We start from the raw sequence: 17,938 nt of genomic DNA, 5'->3' as shown, positions 1-17,938 counted from the left end.
TTTGCTTTCCTCCAGTCTTTGGGCACTTCCTAGTCACCATGATTGTTGAAAGGTTATCACAATTGGTCTTGGAATGGAAACAGCTAGCTCACTCGACAGTAATGTGTGCATCCCATCAGGTCCCACTGTCCTGTGTGCTAAATTATTCCTCGACCTGACCCTCTTCCACCAAGGGTATATCTTCCTTGCTCCAGTCTTATTCCCTAGTTTCTGGGATGTGGCATCCCTGAAGGCTGGTCTTATTAGAGAAGTCTGGGACAGAGAAGATGTTTAGTACTTCTACGTCTGTTGCAATGTAAAGACAAGATTTGTTTCCATGTGTCACGTGTTGTATCCTCATTTTAAAATCTAACATGTGGTAGCATTTCAGCACTTACCATGACAAACTGGAATTACTAGTGCTCTGTGTTGCACTTACTTATTTTTCATACCTAATTCTTATTTCAGTTTTCAGACAACTTCTTTGTTGATTTTTTTTTACCTGATTGGTAAGGAATTTCTTCAGTCTTCTGATCTTTCCTTTTTCTCTTTTGTAAAATATTAAAAAATCAACTTAGACTCATTGTTTTATCTGTAAATTTCTGTTACAAGGCCAGGTTAAGGTCTGCTAATTCTGAACTTAGAGTTAAAAAAATTCTTTAATCATTAGAAAGCTCATTGATTTGCTTACATCATTAGCTGGCATCAGTGAATAAACTTTGTACATTTGGTTTGGTTGGCAATAATGTCGTCTTCTTGTGTGGAATTTTTGTTAAGGTTGGATGGTTAGTTGGTTGGTTGGTTGGTGGGTGGGGTTTTTTATATACATGAAGAAAGAATAATGTAAAATTTCTGGTATGAATTTGCAGTGAGGCAGGAAAGGTAAATATATTAGAAGTAACTCCAAACAACAAAAAAAAGTTCAATCTTCACATCATCAGAGAAGATAATGATATTAAAGGTCACCACTGAGAAAATGCCAAGATGGTGTAGAGTTAGTAGCATGGAGTGAAGGTTATGGTTACCAAGGGAGAAGGAGCATCCAAAGGACAGGTGCATTCATAGTTTGAAACAAAAAAGCTCCCAATCCTAACTTTGAAAAGACTTGTAGAAAACCTTGCAGGTCTCACAGCAAGTGCTTCTAAAAAATCCTTCATTTCCAAATGCCAGTATGTGAGTGGAAAATAATATACTAAGAGTAATAGATAGCAAAAAAAAAAAAAAAAAAAAAAAAAAAAGGCAACTGGAGGCCCATTAATACAATATCAGAAGCATCTAAGAGTTTAGAAAAAAATTCTGTCAAAAGTCAATAGTGATAATAAATGAGAGTAAATGATAATAAATAGTGATAAATGAATGAGAGAATAGGACTCACATGTGCTTATACTTAGATCATACCCAACTAGTCTGATAGTTTCCTTTGATGAGATAAATATGGTAAAGTACATGATGTATCACATACTTAGTAAAATAATAATGGAGGAAGATTAGTCCAGGAACTCAGATCTGAGAACAGACAGACTAACGGGAAAAGACAACTATGAGAGAGTGACAAAGAGAGGTATTGTACTGATCCTAAAGCCCTGGTTTGTGAGACAGAAAATAATATGCCCAGCCAAAATGCATCAATGACAGAAAGTAGAGAAGTGCTGACACTTAGGGATAGTGGGGTAGCATATAGAAAGATGTGAATAGCTTTGAAGGCTGAAGTGTGAAATACAGGAATATTTTCTAGAACAAGTCAAACAGTCATAACTTGTAGGCTAACAGCAAAATTCTATGCCAAGAGGTAGTTGATTAGAAATAAGAAGGAAAGCTATGTGTACAAGATGATCACTGAGATATTACCATGTATCAGCCTAAAAAGCCAACTGTATCCTGGGCTGCATCCAAAGCAGCGTGTCCAGCAGGAGAGGGAGGATTTGGCCCCTCCATTCTGCTCTCATGAGACCCCACCTACAATGAGGTCTGAGGTCTCCAGCCCAGAAGGGGCATGGACCTGTTGGAGTGAGTCCACCAAGATGATTAAAGGGATGGAACATCTCTCCTATGAGGAAAAGCTAGGAGAGTTGGAATTGCTCAGTCTGGAAAAGATAAGGCTTTGTGGTGACCTAATTGTGTCCATCCAGTACCTGAAGGGAGCCTACAAGGAAAATGTAGAGAAACAGTTTATGAGAGTATGTAATGACAGGACAAGGGGAAAGGATTCAAACTGACAGTTAGTTTAGATTAAATATTAGGAAAATATTCTTTACTGTGACAGTGGTGAGGAACTGTACAGATTGCCCATAAAAGCTGTAGCAGCCCCCTCCCTGGAAGTGTTCAAGGCCAGGCTGGATGGGGTTTAAAGCAACCTGGTGTAATAGAAGGTGTCCGTGCCCATGGCAGGGATTTTGGAACTAGATGATATCTAAGGTCCCTTCCAACCCAAACAATTCTGTAAATATATGACTGTGATCAGAAGTTTTTGCATGGTATATAGTGAGATAAGAAAACTGCTGGATGAGAATCTTGTGAGACCTCTTCAGCTTTTCACCATCCAACCCTGACTAAGTGTTTTCATGAAGGTTGAAATCAATGTGTCCATTATAGAGAAGGACAATGAAATTGGTGCATAAGCTGCAAAGACTTTTTCCACAAGGACAAGTTTTCACATGTGTGAGCATACATTTCAGTATATAGGGTTACTGTGAGAAACAAGGTAAATTGTTCTAGGCAGATGCTGTATTCATGGAGCTAAACTGCTTTTGCGGTCCAAATCAGCTTAGGCATCTCTACAGAGTACTGTGTTGTGCAGTGGCTTAATTAACCCTGAAAAATGGAGCCTGAGGGAGATTACTACTGCTTTCCATGAATTCATGGTAGTACAAACCCCAAGGAGGAGGAAATCCTATGTAACCTGAGAGATTTACAAGAGAAATAAAAACAGATATAAACTGACCCTGAAGAGGTTCAGGCTGGAAACTAGGAGTGGATCTCAGCTAGCAGAGGAGTGATGTTCAGATACAGCCTTACTACTTGGAAACAGCAGTACAAAAATACTCTTCATACAGGAACATACAGTTATGTAAATCATCTCATATTATTCAGTTATAGTTTGGTATTGATGACTTAGATGGAATATCCTGGTAGTAATTTCCTTGAAGTAATTGCTAGATAATTGTCTTAAAGTTTTAAAAGAATTGCAGTGTCCTCTGATTAACTAAGTAAATGATTGTCAGATGGGGACCCTGTCAAAGAACCTTTTGCTGTTAAACAGAAGCATATTTCTTTATCATATTTTATTAACTTTTTTTTTTTCACTTTATCAAGGGGAATATTTTGAATGATATGCTTTCACCATAATTTTCAATGTGGTGTGAAATCCTTGCAGTCAAATTAATAAAAGTATCAGCCTGCTACTTGAGTGATTTAAGAAATTATCCTTTGGCCAAATCATTTTGGGTCAAGACTGATCGTCTTGACAAGTACGAGGAAGAAGCATTATGTCAGCATAGAACTAGATGTCAGTATACAAAGATTGAAAAGGGCTATTTAAACCAAGAACTCTCTTTAAAAAGAGTGCTGGACAATTGGTATTATAAGGAGCATTTATTTTAAAGATCCAAGAGGGAACAACTTGTTCCAATAGATGGCACATATTTTTGTTACTAAAGTAATAGGTTCCTTGTTACAAAAGATTGCACTCTACAGGTAATAACTGAGTTACAGAAGACATGAGGCAATTAGGTCTAGGGAACAGTTTTTTGGGAAGGCACATTTCTTGGTTTGAGGGGGTTTTTGTGTTATAAACCAACTCTCATTTGTATATTCCAACCAAGATGTAAGATAATGAGTCTATGAAAATTTTATATTTATTTTACCTTTTTTACAGTGAATTCTTAGCTGAGGGATTACTCCAGCCATATTGCAGTCTTGTTTCTTTAAGAACAGTCAGTTTCTATCAAAGATATGCATTTTTTAGCAAATATTTGGGCTCTTTGCATTTTTTTAATTGGAAAACGATATAATTATATACTCCTCTTTTCTAATATGCAAAATCTTATTATTCTTGAAGCAGAGGAGATTGTTAGGAGTTACAGTTTCTTGGTTACAGATGCAAAATGCTTTCAAGCCAACATTCAGTCCAAAAGGTGTTAAAAACATATGTCCAGGACTCTATCAGTCTGCTTTTGTGTTTGCATCCCCTGTTTGTCTCTAGCCTAACAGTCTGTCCTTGACCTATGTGCAAGCCTTCGGAGAACAAAAGATGGTAAAGCCTTTCCACCCAGAAACTTGTTGCCAATAGAAGCATTTGCTCAAGTTTTACAAGAATTACTACTGGTAATGTTTGAGAGAGCTGGTGCTATGGGGTTGTTTCCACAAACACTACTTGTTTATCCCTCATGGATGGCAGCTATTGCAGACATATTTCAGTTGTGTTTAGCTCACTCCAGATGATGGGATTTCTTTTAGCACCGTCAGAATTTTGCGAAGAACAGTCTATATTAAGCTGTGTGTTAACCTCCTAATAACTGAATGGTTATGTGGCCATGGTTAGATTCCAGTTCCTAGCAGAAGACTGATAAATCCCACATAAAATACTTAAATTGGGTTTTTTTCCCCTTTAGATATTGAAATGCATCTCATAATTTTTTTTTTTAGTCCACTTGTTCCCCAGTTGCTCATTGTTGTTCTTCCATTTCGTGGTGGTAACATTATCCTGTCTTTGTAAGGGTGGTTTTATGATAAAGAGACTGTATAAGGGCTACCCAGTACCATACAGCTATTTTGTTGTAAATACAGATTTCACATATATGCCAAATCACTTAATTTACTTTAACTTCCTTACTTATCCCATCTCCTGATTTTATGTGCATAAAATCAGTCTGTACAGACCATTAATTTCTGTTACTAACAAGTCAATGGGCTGTTGGTCAAAATAGTAGGATTTTTTGTCAGGGAAAGAGAAAGTTTTCAGCACAGTGGATGAATGGAACCTTTCTTTATGTGAACACTTCGATTATTTTAGGAATTTTGCTTGTAGAGCTATTTCTTCTGTAAAGAAATTTACAGAAGACAGAGCTTAAGGTTTCTGAGTTGTGTTTTAATTTAAAATGCTATGTTGAAATTGTCTAGCCATGAATTCATTGCAGTCAGAGTTGGAATACCTTTGTTCCTTAGACAATGTATTGACTACTTATCCAGCCAACATACAGTCCTTTCACATTTGGCATATCTGTGGAAAAAACCCAAATTGTAACTGCCTTGTGAATGTGAAATCCTGGTATGGTATTAGACAAAGGAATAAATGCTTCCTTCCTTTTATCCAGTATTGCTATCTTATGGGCTGAGGTATTGTATTACTACTGCATGTCTGACGGCATAAAGACAATAAATGCCTCTTGAGTTTGTTTGTTTACTTGATAACAAATCTGGATTTACTCAAATTAGAAGGCAACATCTCTTCTAGTTTTATGGAGGAAAATATCCACCCCCAATTACAAAACCTGTGTCTAATGTTACCTGGGAACAATTTTAAACAATCAATATTAAACCTCTCAGTAGTCTCGTCATATAAAGGTGAAATGTATAGAAGGAGAAGCCTCTGCCTGAACATTCTCACGCCATTCAAGGACTTACACACACACCAACCAAGACTGTCACTGTGGGGACTGGAGTACCTTCACGGTGGGCAGCTCCATATGGCCCATGGGTGCCTCTCCTGACTCCTTGCGCAAACACACCCTCCCTCTCAGGTGTGCTTCCTCATTCTTCAGGCTCGACCCTTGGTTTCCCATAGCACAGTCTCAGGTGTCAGATTTGTAAAAATAAGTAATTTAAGAGTGGTACGGCACTTGCTAGCTGGCAGAGTATGGGAAATTAGAAAGCCCTCGACTTAGGATAAATATTATCTAGCAACAACAAGAACATCAGTGCAGTATCAATATTCTTTTCCATTCCAGCCAAAAACATATCTAGGTGTAAGACCACAGCTTGTCATCTAAGGCTTCAGCAAATCCAACTGTTCATGCTAAGCAAGTAAAGAAAAGGCAGCAACATACTAAATCAGATTAATACAACTCAATGTAACTCATTCTAATTAAAACTTACTTGTCTATTGCAGAATATTCCAAGTTAGAACAGACCCACAAGGATCACTGAGTCCAATTCTTAAGTGAATACAGAGATTGAACACACAACCTTGGCATTATTAGCACCATGTTCTAACCAGCTAAACTAATCTCAGGTCATACTAAACAGCTAACATCTCTCAACAAAGAGATATTAGATAGTCTGCAAAAAGTTTAAAGCTTTTTTAGGGGTTGAGAGTGTTTAAGCATAACTTCTTTTGGGTGAATTTTAAATGTCCAAGATACCTTTCCTGAGTCTCTGAAATAGTAATTTATTCTTATGTTTTACTTCCAAACTAATTTTTTCCTCTTATTGTTAATATTAAATTAATATTGTTTAATTCCAATATGCATGTATTCATTTTTTTCCCCTACAGGTTTCATTTCTGGCCTCTGCTTACATGAGCCAGCATATCTCAGAGGAAAGCTGCTTTGCCCTTGCATCTGTTACCCATTACCTTTACCTCTGCCAGTTCAGCTGGATGCTTATTCAGGTTGGTATCTTAGTCCTTTTTATCACTTCCCCAAAACACCTGTAAAAGTAACTGATCAGTAGACTGTATTTCTATTATATTGTAGTGATTATATATACATATCTGTATATCTATATACAGAGAGAGATATAGAGCACTGAAACTCAGTGCTACTAGAAGGCCAAAACTTTAGATGGCTTTTATTAAACCTAGAGTGACACAACTCCAAGAGTAAATATACAAACACTACAAAAGACTTTTTCCACTAATACCTATTGCAACCATGTAAGAATCTCCTCATCTTATTTCATCCTGTAAAGAAGTTACTGTCTCAGAACACTGAAGAATTATTTTTCTTACTGTTAATAATTTTTCAAAACATCTCTTATTTGGTCCTTTGAAGCCATCTCTTACAGGTGAAGCGTAAATGTAAACTATACTGTAATTTGTTGAGTCAGTGGCATTTTAGTCATTAAACTGGTATAGCATAACAAGCATACCTTCACAAGTTTGCATGAAAATACAGGATATATGTATTCATAATTATTACCAGAATTTTTATAGAATCATAGAATCTTTTAGGTTGCAGAAGCCCCTAAGATCGTCAAGTCCAACAGTTAACTCAGTGCTGCCAAGTCCACAACTAAACCATGTCCCCCCATCCTTTTCTCCAGGCTGAACTTCCCCAGGTCCCTCAGCCATTCCTCATCAGACTTGTACTCCAGACTACTCACAGCTCTGTTGCGCATTTGATATATTACAGAACAGTAAATGGTGGAAAAAACAATTGAACTAATATGGAACACCATGAACAATCAAATCAGTTATGGATTACTGATTTGAAGATAACTTACCAGTTGTATGTTAGTCAAAATAATGAGCTGTGGGGTTATTTGAAAAAATACATTATTATGCCGTCATCTAGAAATGTATATTTAGCACCAGTATGGGAGTTAAGCAATTTGTCTGTTATTTTAAGAGGATTTGTCCCCAGCACATTTATTATAGCATACAGCTTTACATATGCAGCTCCATACATACAAATCCTCCAATATGCAGGCTGTCAGGCCAAACCAAGAATTGCAAATTAGGCTGCATCTAAATACAACTTTCTCTCCCAAGTAACATTCATGTGATAAGTGGCATTTTCCTGGGATATGTCAGGCTAATATTCATTGAGAACACCAACAGCCTCTCCAGCAGCTCAGCTGTGTTCATTAGCCTTAGCAAGCTACATGTAGATGGCCTCAATACAGAAATTTGTCTTCTGGGCAAATTATGGTCTCACAGGTTAACTACTCTAAATTATTGTGTAAGCTGTAAATTATATTCTTCACAGTTGCTCATTCACTTTGTTCCTAAATTACTTCAGAGCTCCTCACCATTTTCTAATTTGGACAAAGTAATGTTTTTAGGTTTCTTTTTTACTGGGATGTCTCAAGCTTTGGCAACTCAGTGTTTGATAGTATTTCATCATCCCATTCTATCAGTGTTTGATAGTATTTCATCATCCCATTCTATGTGTTTTACATTGCATTGAGTTGCAAAAATTACTTATAATGGCAAAAAAAAATTGTATGACTGTTAACAGTTGGTCATTTTTATGTCTGTAGTTGAAATCCAGTGCTATATTTTTTTGAAGAAGACTTTGGCCAAATCCTAAGAACTTGCATAATAACATTGCATTTAGTGGAGCCTTAGGCTTGTGTAAAACATGAAGACTAGTCATGGAAATCTGACCGGACAAAAGTGCTTAAGAGGGAATCCATCACAGCCTTCTGAGTGATGAGCTGCTAGGAGTAAAACCCCTTTTTGTAGCTGCAGGTCTTCAGCTGAGAGTGATACCTGAACTTTGAAAGACCCAAAAGGAAAGAAATAATATGAAATATAGATCACACCAGGCGTCAGCTGCAGTTTACTCTTCTCAACTGGGAATAGGTCTTGAATTTATATATCTCATTGTGGAGTGAGTAAGCTATATCAGGGCACAGGAAGCATTGCTGGGGACATCTCTGTGCTTGAATTGGTCCGCATGACAACTCTAGAAAAGCTTGTGGATCCAAAGGGAAACCAGAAGTCTAGATGCTACTGCTGTCTGAACGGCAGACTTAAAATTTTGGGAAATTAATGTTTGTATTTCTCAGCCTAGTATACTTTATATGCATGACTTGATTTGGAAAGCAGAATTAATAATGTATTTATACTTAAATGGGACTTAAATACTTATGTCTGGAAAAGAGCAAAAATACAGGAACAGATTCTGTGCCCTTTGTGAAGTCACTGCCTCTGTGAGGTTGCATAGCATAGTGCATATGCTTGATTAAGTGACTTAGGTCTTACAAATCTACAATCTTACAAATCTGCCTTGATCATGGGATACAGAAATAGGTGAATGTGATAATCAAGTACCAGCACTGTGCAGGCATGTGGAACTGAAACATCCATAAAATCCAGGAGATTTTAAGTGACCAAAGGTGCTATAGCAACATTTCCAGTCAACAAAACTCTATAGGAGAACACAGATTTAACAGTGCACTCAGATAGATACAGAGTAATTTCTGTGGTCCAGATCAAAGATCTTCACTTTCCAGGTTCTAGGATAACTTCCTCACCATTTTTTTTTTGGTTTTTTTTTTGTTTGTTTGTTTGTTTTTTGGTTTTGGTGGTGTTTTTTTTGTTTCTTTGTTTGGTTGGTTGGTTGGTTTGGTTTGGTTTGGTTTGGTTTTTTTTTGGTTTTTTTTGGGTTTTTTTGGTAGTCTTTCCATCTTTGGTATCATGCTAGGTATAGCAATTATGCTATAAGCAAATATGCTTAACATTTTATCTTACATCAATGCTTTTTACAAAACAATTTATCTATAGCTTCATGGTTTAATTCTTGTTCTCTTTTTAGCTTCTTGTATTTGTAGACATATTCAATATCAGTATTTCTGCTACAAATGTAGCTACTACTCATCTATTGACTGAAATGTAAAGATGGAAAGGATCTCAGAAGTCACCTGGTCGATTTTCAGCATCAGAACAAAGATCACATAAAATCATCCTTGTTTGTCTATTTTTTCCACTGCCTTATTATTGTATGATCTTGTTTCTTGTTTTTTATAGGGAGAATTTTTAAGTCACAGAAAGCTAATAGCATTACCCATTTTTTTAAAGGATGAGGCTTTCTTAACTGCAGAAGGAAAGGAGTAAATAAGGTGCAAATGGCTCTTTATAGGTCTGAAATATTTGCCTTATATTAATGTCTGAAATCCAGTAGTCTTTGTCCTGACAAGTGTCCCTTTGTACAACTGAACAGCATAACCCTGTATTTTCAAATCTTTTTATCTGCTTTTATCTTAGGAGCACATGCTAAGAGTGTCTTTCAGCATGACAAGGAAAATAAAGTTTCTTTTCTTAGTATTTTCTAACGTGTTGCAAGAAGTAAGTTACAAAGAAAATTAAAATCTGTCTATTGAGGTAAAAAAAAAATTCTGTAGTTCTCAACTGCCAATTCTGACACACAGTAAAATTATAGAAAAACATGATTCTTTGTGCTTTCTTGAGCTATTGCTACAGTGAATCAAATCAACAGTGAAAACGTCAGTTCAACAAGCAAACCAGAATGAAAGTCATGATCTTGCTATCACCCATAACTGAATCTTTCTCCTACGTTGATTTAATGACACTTTAAATTTTCAGTAAGTTTCTACAAATTTGTGTCAGACTTGTAAGATGTTTGCTGATCTTAAAGGAAGTTTGATGCTTTTCTTTTTATTTTAAGAATAATTTGTGGACTGCTTTACAGCTTCAAAAAAGGAATTACATGAAAGCATACAATTATTATAAAATGACCCCTCCAGCTATTCGTGAAAAGAAGAAGGAAAACAGAAGTTTTCCTACTGGAAAGGGAAAGACTTTATTTAAAGTATTTCGCACCTGTTATTTGCCAGATATCCATAGCTTATCACAGATGGTGAGGCACTGGAACAGGTTTTGCCCGTAGAAGCTGTGGCTACTTAATCCCTGGAAGTGTTCAAGGGCAGTTTGGAGATGAGACTTTGAGCAACTTTGTTGTCCTTGTTTAGGAATGGTATTCTCCAATTTAGTGAATCCGTGCACTGCTTGCTTGCTCCCAGGCTCCCCCTGCCTCTGCCCTGCTTCAGGCTGGAGAGAAGAGTTGGAGGCTCAGAAGGCAAGGATCATGGGTTGAGATAAGAGCAATGTACTGGAAAGAGCAATGAGATAAGGAAACAAACAGTACAACAACATCACTAATGACAGCGGGTACAAGAAAGAGGTGAATGATTCACACAGAAACACCACCCAACTGCTCCTTCCACCACACTACACTGACCCAGAACAAACCCCTTCTCCCCAGAAGAGTTCCTTCCCCCAGCCCCCAAAAATGATGTGAGGTAGTATAGAATAACCTCTGGCTCCCAGCCATGGCCACTGCAAAAATCAACCCTGTCCTGGCTGGTACTAGGACATTGGTCGAGTGGAAAATGTCCCACAGCGGGAGGTGTGGAACTAGATTGTCCCTTCCAATACAAAGTGTTATAAAATTCTGTGATTATCACTAAAGATAAACGAATGAATAATTAAAAAAAAAAAACCAGCATCCCAGGTTTGGGAAGGTAATTTCCATTAATTGCCTCATTTTAAAAGAAAAAACCTTCACTGAAGTTCATATTGTCTCATTAGTGTTACGTGAATAAACAATTATTTTGCATTCTACATCAGACCAAATCACAACTTGCCCATTTGTTCTTCCGCCTGAGCAGCTGGAAAATGGACTGTACACTTTATTCTTCTGTTGAACTGGTTATTGTTGCAGCATGGCAACAGGAAAGGATTTGCTAAAATTACCTCCTCTATTATTTAATTGATTACATTTTGGAGCATCAAAAGGGGTTGAAAATAAGAACTAGCAATTAGCAAAATACAAGTGTGACTGTGCAGAAAATGTGACTAATCCAACCTTGCTTACATCTTTATAGCAGCTGTGGTGTTTTGTGCTGTGATGAATGAGGTGAGATATCTAAATATGGCTAACCAAACACAGAGCCAGGACATGAGGTATGATTTCATAGAAAGCAATTTCAGTTGGATGACTGAGAACAATGTTCACGAGATTGTCAGAATTAGTAGAACCAACAATCCCTGAATGTAATGGCATATATCCATTCAAGGATTTTGCTGTTTGGAAGTGCTTGCAGTGAGGTACAGTCTAGCCAGGACTATAAGGGCATGTAATTGAGGAGTGTTTATTGGCATAATGTGACAAACAGAATTTTGAATGAGTTTTCAGTCCCATGTAAAACTGAACAGAACAACCAATCTTTGCACAAGGTATGGATTTTCGTCCAAGTACCATTTTCATCTGTTTAATATTTTATTCCTATGCATGTCCAGCAATGAAATTAATAGTTTTTCTGTGTTCTTTTAACCTACACAGCATAGTTGCAATTATATGGTGGGATTTACCTGTGATCCTTTAAGGAAAATAAACCTTACCTTTGTTCATATAGCACTAATCAACAAATGAAAATCAAAAAAGACATAATAATTATTATATAATTAATATAAGTATATACACTGAACATACCTATGAAATGTCATTCTGTAAAAAGGCATTTAAAACACTTACTAACCTTTTTTAAACAAGTTGTTGGTATGCAATGCGGTTCATTATCGACAACAGAAAGTGTTGTATATTCATGCTATATAAATCACATTTGAGAAAAAAATCTCAAATGATAGTTAACTAATGAGACCTACATAAGGAATCCAGAAACAACTAACTAAGTACTTGAATAAGAAAATTAGGTGTTCCTGAACAAAGGGGTAGACAAGCCCTTGGCTGAGGGAAATGTGCAAAATTTCCTCAACAAAATAATCACGTTGCATTGTCTTGTCACTTTGTATGAATTTTTACCTATCCTTACAGTAGATGGCTGAAAATGAAGCATGTAACATTATTATATGTAACCCTTGTGTAGACCATGGAGAGAGATGATTGTGCTTGGGTAAGGATTAATGAGTGCCTGAAGGTGCCTGTCCTGTCTCTGTTGACTGACAAGACATGCTTAAAGGCACAAGCTGGAATTAGAGACCTTATATGCAGAAAAAGACAAAATTAATTCCTTATTCACCCCATATAAAAGGCCAGAAATAATAATATAGCATGCGGATCTGTACATGGTATGACATTTTTGAAGTGGAGAAAGTGAAGAAAAAATTTTCAAAAAATATTTTTATTATGGATAGCTTAGGTGTTTATAGACAGTAGTGTGTAGATGCACATTAAAAATGCTCACACATGACAGTGTGTGCTATGAACATCTTAAAAGAAAATGCAAATATCCATGCAATACTCTAAGTATTCCGTTTCACTTGAAGGGTTTCCTTACCCATACTACCAGTTCTTTCAAGGGGTTTCAGCTATTGCACTTCATTTTGATTCATATATGGTTTTAAACCAAATTATGCTGTTTGATGGTGAGTTGATCATAAGAAAACACAGACTGTTTTAGAGATGCCTGTGAATTTACATTCATTTATTTGCAGTTTTTTCTCAAACTCTTATATTACACAGAATCATAGAACCATTGAAGTTTTAGGGGTACCTTGAGACTGTCTAGTGCAACACCATACCTCAAGCAGCTACGGCAGGCTGCCCAGCACCATGGTCAATTTGTTTTTGATTATCTAAGGACGCATACTCCGCAACCTCTCTGGGCATCTTGGCCCAGTGTTTGAGCACCCCCACATTAAGAAAGCTTTTTCTTGTATGCAGCTGGAGCTTCTTGTATGGTAATTTGGGCCCATTGCCTCTTGCCCCACCACTGGGGCTGTCTGTCTCCCTCTGCATCAGTGCCTCCTATCAGATACCTATACACGTGGACATGATCCCCCTGAGCATCTTCTTTCAAGGCTGAACAGCCACAGTTCTCTCAGCCTTCCCTCATGGGAGAGGTTTTCCACCCCTCAATGATCTTCATGGGCCGTTGCTGGACTCACTTCATGTCTTTGTTGTACTGCTGAGCCCAGAACAGGATCACAGTTAGAACCATCGAAGGAGCTTAGTGTGTTTCCTGCAAGATACACAGAGCTGAACACTAACATAAAAATATTAAATACAGATCAGATTTAGAAATACTAAATGCCAGGCTTCTATGTGAAGGTATGAATATCCAAGAAGAAAGTGATTTTTGCACCAAAAAGCTATTTTTGTATTGCAAAATTAGTGTATTCTACCAAACAGGGTGTCCCTTCCTCTACGTCAGTCTAATTCACAATAGTTATATAAATAAGCATATGTCTTTTATAATGTCTTTTCATTACTTAAGGAAAAAAAAGTGAGGACAAAGTATTTTTGTTGAAAACTGTTCATACATACACATGTGACAGGTCAGAAATACGCTGCATTATGACTTTCAGAGTGATTCAGTTTTTGCCATAGCTTGTTGCACCAAGTCTACTGATTGTTTTTGTGCATTATTCTTCAGGCTGTTAATTTCTGGTATGTCCTTGTGATGAATGATGAACACACGGAGACGCGCTATCTGCTTTACTTCCTTTTGAGTTGGGGACTTCCAGCTTTTGTTGTGATCCTTCTTCTAATTATCCTGAGAGGAATCTACCATCACAGCACAGCACAGATTTATGGCCTTGTCTACGGTGATCTGTAAGTGTTTCCTTAAAAAAGCATGAACTAGGTTTGTACTTAATTTTATTCCATGTAGAGAAGGGGGTATGCCCACAGTCAAGTGCAGAAATGGACAGGGGGATTCCTCATTTGGTGGAGATGAGGCAAGTATGTCACCCATATGCAATACAGCACTTTCTGTGGAGTTGGGCTTTGCTACAGTTTCTCTATTCTGGCAGAGCTGTCTCAAGCGTGTCTGCTCAGTGACTAAATAATTTCTTTTGTTCTGAGAATGTGCAATTCCAGACTAAAGGACAGAAACATCTTCTGCTGCAGAATGAGCAAAAGAGAATGGTTTTCTTCCATTTAATTTCTGTCATAACAAACCTCAACACCAAATCAAGCCTTAACCCCTGCACCATCTCTTATGTTATTAAATATGTTCTTTGCTAGAAAGTATTACTACATTATCATGTCAAATATTTTTCTTGAACTGTTTCTCTTGTAATAATGAATGTTATATTGCAAATTGTTCCAAATTTGAGAATTGATGTGTTGTTGACAATTATCACAGGCCTTTCAAAGCCATATATAAGCACAGAAAACTGCCCTAATTATGTATATCTTCATAGAACCAGACGCGTTTATGTGGAGGTAGATAAATAGATAAATATTTTTGCTCTTTCCTACTTTTTTTTACTCTGGCTCCTTTTCTGGCAAACTTAATCTGTGATGATATCTATTCTAGGAATGGGGCTAATATGCTTACTGACTTTGTATCACAGTTACATGCTTTATGTGCAGAAAAGACTAAACATACCTCTTCTTTTTAAAAGAAATGAATGTAGAAATTCTTTTTATGAAAACGTCATACGAGGTTGCTTTCAGGGTAGACCCACAGCAGGAGAATATTCATCTGTCTTTAATAAAAGAGGAGGATACAGTGTGCATCACTCCATTACAAGAGAACAACATTTAGTTTTGGGGTTTTTTGTCACGCAGGGAACTCCTGTGAGAAGTAGATACTTGAATTTAATACTGATGTTTAAGTATACGCATGTATACACACACACACACGTGGTCTTATAGATATTATTTGTATATACATATCTGTGTGTGAATCTGTACTGTGTGTGGTAAGCAGGGATACCTGATTTTGATGTAAATGAGTTACACTGAGTACCACAAGTTGTCTGACCATGTCAACTAAGTTTAGTCCCACATTTATAGGCACCAACTCAACTCGGAAATATAACTGAGATCCACAAAAGCAGATGATTGCTGATGTTCATGTTGTATCAGGGGGTGCTCCATAGCTGTATACCATCCCATACACATCAGTATTTCTTCACAGAACATGTCTTTTTCTTCATGGTAAAATGCTTCTTTGTGCATAGTAAACACAAGGAATGCGTGTAACATAATCAAGTTCTCCAACTGTAGTCAAACTGTGGATTGATGGTATCATTATGCAGTGAAACACAGCTTTGCAGTTTTTTCTTTTGATATCCATGTCTCATTCTTTGTAAAACAAGTGAAAGCCTTACATTCTGATAAAATTATTAAGCAGAGGAAAATTACTCAGTCCAACCCATTGCCCAAATTAAATATAATTTTTTTCCAGCATTCTATTACTATTTCTATGGGAAAATGCCAGAAACCAGCCCAAGATTAGTAAATGTCCATCTCAGTCAATGTGGACACTGTAAGAGATATCTACAAGGATTTTCATAAATCGCATCAATCCTAGTTCCTGATTTGAAGAGCACTTTAAGACTTGTTCTTAATTATACAAGAGGATTTTCAAAGACAGAATGTAGAAAAGGGGAGAGATTGAACTACAGCACTTGGTTTGTTTTCTCCAAACCAGAATGCAGTAGTGGAAAAAGTGACAAGGAGATTTCCACATCCAAACTCATTACATACTGACTTCAGAATCAGCCTCAGAAATGGTTTAAGAACAATAGTGTGCTGGTAAGAGCTCCTTACATGTGAGATCTGGAAGACTGATTAAAGTAATAAAAGCAGTGCAGCCTATCTTAACCCTCTCCTAAGTGATCACTTCTTCATGCAACCTGTTTTTGCATTACTGTGGTATCTGACCAACTGTTTTGATCTTAACAAGTATGCCATGGGCACAAATAATTGTCAACAGTATAGCAGTGCTGAGGGAAGTTCAATTTATACTTGCACTGAACAAAAAATGAGTTCAGCTGTGTTGGATTTTATGCTTCAAAGTATTAGAATAGAGTTTTCCTCCATATATGACAAATTCTAAACAAAAATGCATGTATTTTATACTGCGACTCCCATGCCGTAGTATGAACAAGTAGCATACTTTTGATTACTTTCATAATTGGCAGTATTTATGTATGGTATGAACAGTCCTCTCTTTGGCATTGTGTGGGGTTTTTTATACTGGTAAATTTGTCTGTATAAATGCCACCAAGCAGCACATTTTTTAAGGTTCTAGTCCAATCATAAGTGAAAGAACTAACTGACACAGAAGAGCTCTTTCACTCCTCCCTTTGCTAATTCCTCCATTGCTCAGCTGCAAAGGTGAAAGTCTCTTTGAATAAGACTAGAAAAGATGCTGATTCTAGATCATTTTATGGTAATACAGGGTTTTTTATAACATCTATTGGAGTTCTGGGCAATCTCTTGGGTACAAGTCCAGTGAGTGTAGCGTAATTAACCTTTAAACTTGTGTTTGTGAACAAAAGCTGATACTTGTCATTAAATAATTCTGGCTTCTGATCTCAGAAATAGATGAGTTAAGGCAAAGCTTGCAAATGTGGTACCAGCTTCAAACAGTATTGAAATTTTCAGGGCTACATGAGAAACTAGAAAACTACTTTACTGTCAAAGATTTCTATTTTAACTCTTTTACTTGCATCTTTGTTCTGTAAGTGTTAGAGAGTTACAAGTGACCAGGATGGAACTGGAGAGAGCTAGATTTTGTGTAATTATTCAGACTTCTCTTTCTTCTCACCTCTCCATTACGCTATACATCTCTTTGTCAATATCTACAGTTTGAATTTGCCTCCTTATGTTTTTCACCATATTAGGTGAACTGTGTCTTTGCGCTTTAAGAGATCTATTAGAAAAAAACCCACCACTCTATTTAACCGTTTTGCTAAGATAAACTTTTCAGAACTTTAACTGAAAGATTTTCAGAAATGAGGTCTAGCTGTATATACCAAGAATGCAGCAAATGCTGAACTCTCTGGAGTTCGGGAAGTACAGTAAGCTTTGGAATTTGATTTTAAGGTGAACTTTTGTCTTGCTGTAAACTCATCTATTCATAACTTTTCCTTTATTTAATAAAAACTTTCTTCTGAAAGTTGACCTTGATCTTTTAACTACTTGAGTATTTTAAATCTCTTACCCACGGTAGCATGTTTTTTATAAGCTCAAGAACTACTTTTGTTTCTGCTTTGAGTCTGACTAGACCTTCTTGAAACCAAATTCCTGTAAGAAGGCCAAAGGACTTTATTTATTAGAGTATAAGCTAAAACACCTTTGAAAATGAGAAAACTGGAAGTGATTACACTTGACAGAATAAAAATTTAAACATTTATAAGCAAATATCTCCCTATCTGCTGTATCTTTGCAAATGCTGTATTTCAAGCATGACTTTTGTCATGCTGTATCCTGCCTTTTTTTTTTAATTGCATCCAACTCTATAATTTCCTCTAGTTCCCAGAAAGTAGGGGGGTTTTGTTTAAGTTCTCTAAGGG

General features: G+C 36.7%; 1 protein-coding gene across 13 annotated transcripts in view; it reads left to right on the top strand.

The window, feature by feature from the left end:
• The window catches only part of ADGRV1 (adhesion G protein-coupled receptor V1), a 317,856-nt gene that overhangs the window by 199,311 nt on the left and 100,607 nt on the right, over positions 1-17,938 (top strand). For 11 of the 13 annotated variants that reach the window (XM_032095167.1, XM_032095173.1, XM_032095171.1 and 8 more), the window contains 2 exons: positions 6,470-6,586; positions 14,059-14,237. In XM_032095167.1, the coding sequence (XP_031951058.1) occupies positions 6,470-6,586; positions 14,059-14,237 (296 nt within the window). Of the gene's footprint in view, positions 1-6,469; positions 6,587-10,683; positions 10,845-14,058; positions 14,238-17,938 lie in introns of those variants that run through there. The other 2 variants (XR_004237332.1, XM_032095175.1) reach the window with 2 other exon arrangements.

Source organism: Corvus moneduloides, chromosome Z (genome assembly GCF_009650955.1).
Source record: "Corvus moneduloides isolate bCorMon1 chromosome Z, bCorMon1.pri, whole genome shotgun sequence".
Lineage (NCBI taxonomy): Eukaryota > Metazoa > Chordata > Aves > Passeriformes > Corvidae > Corvus > Corvus moneduloides.
This window is presented reverse-complemented; position numbering and strand designations above follow the sequence as displayed.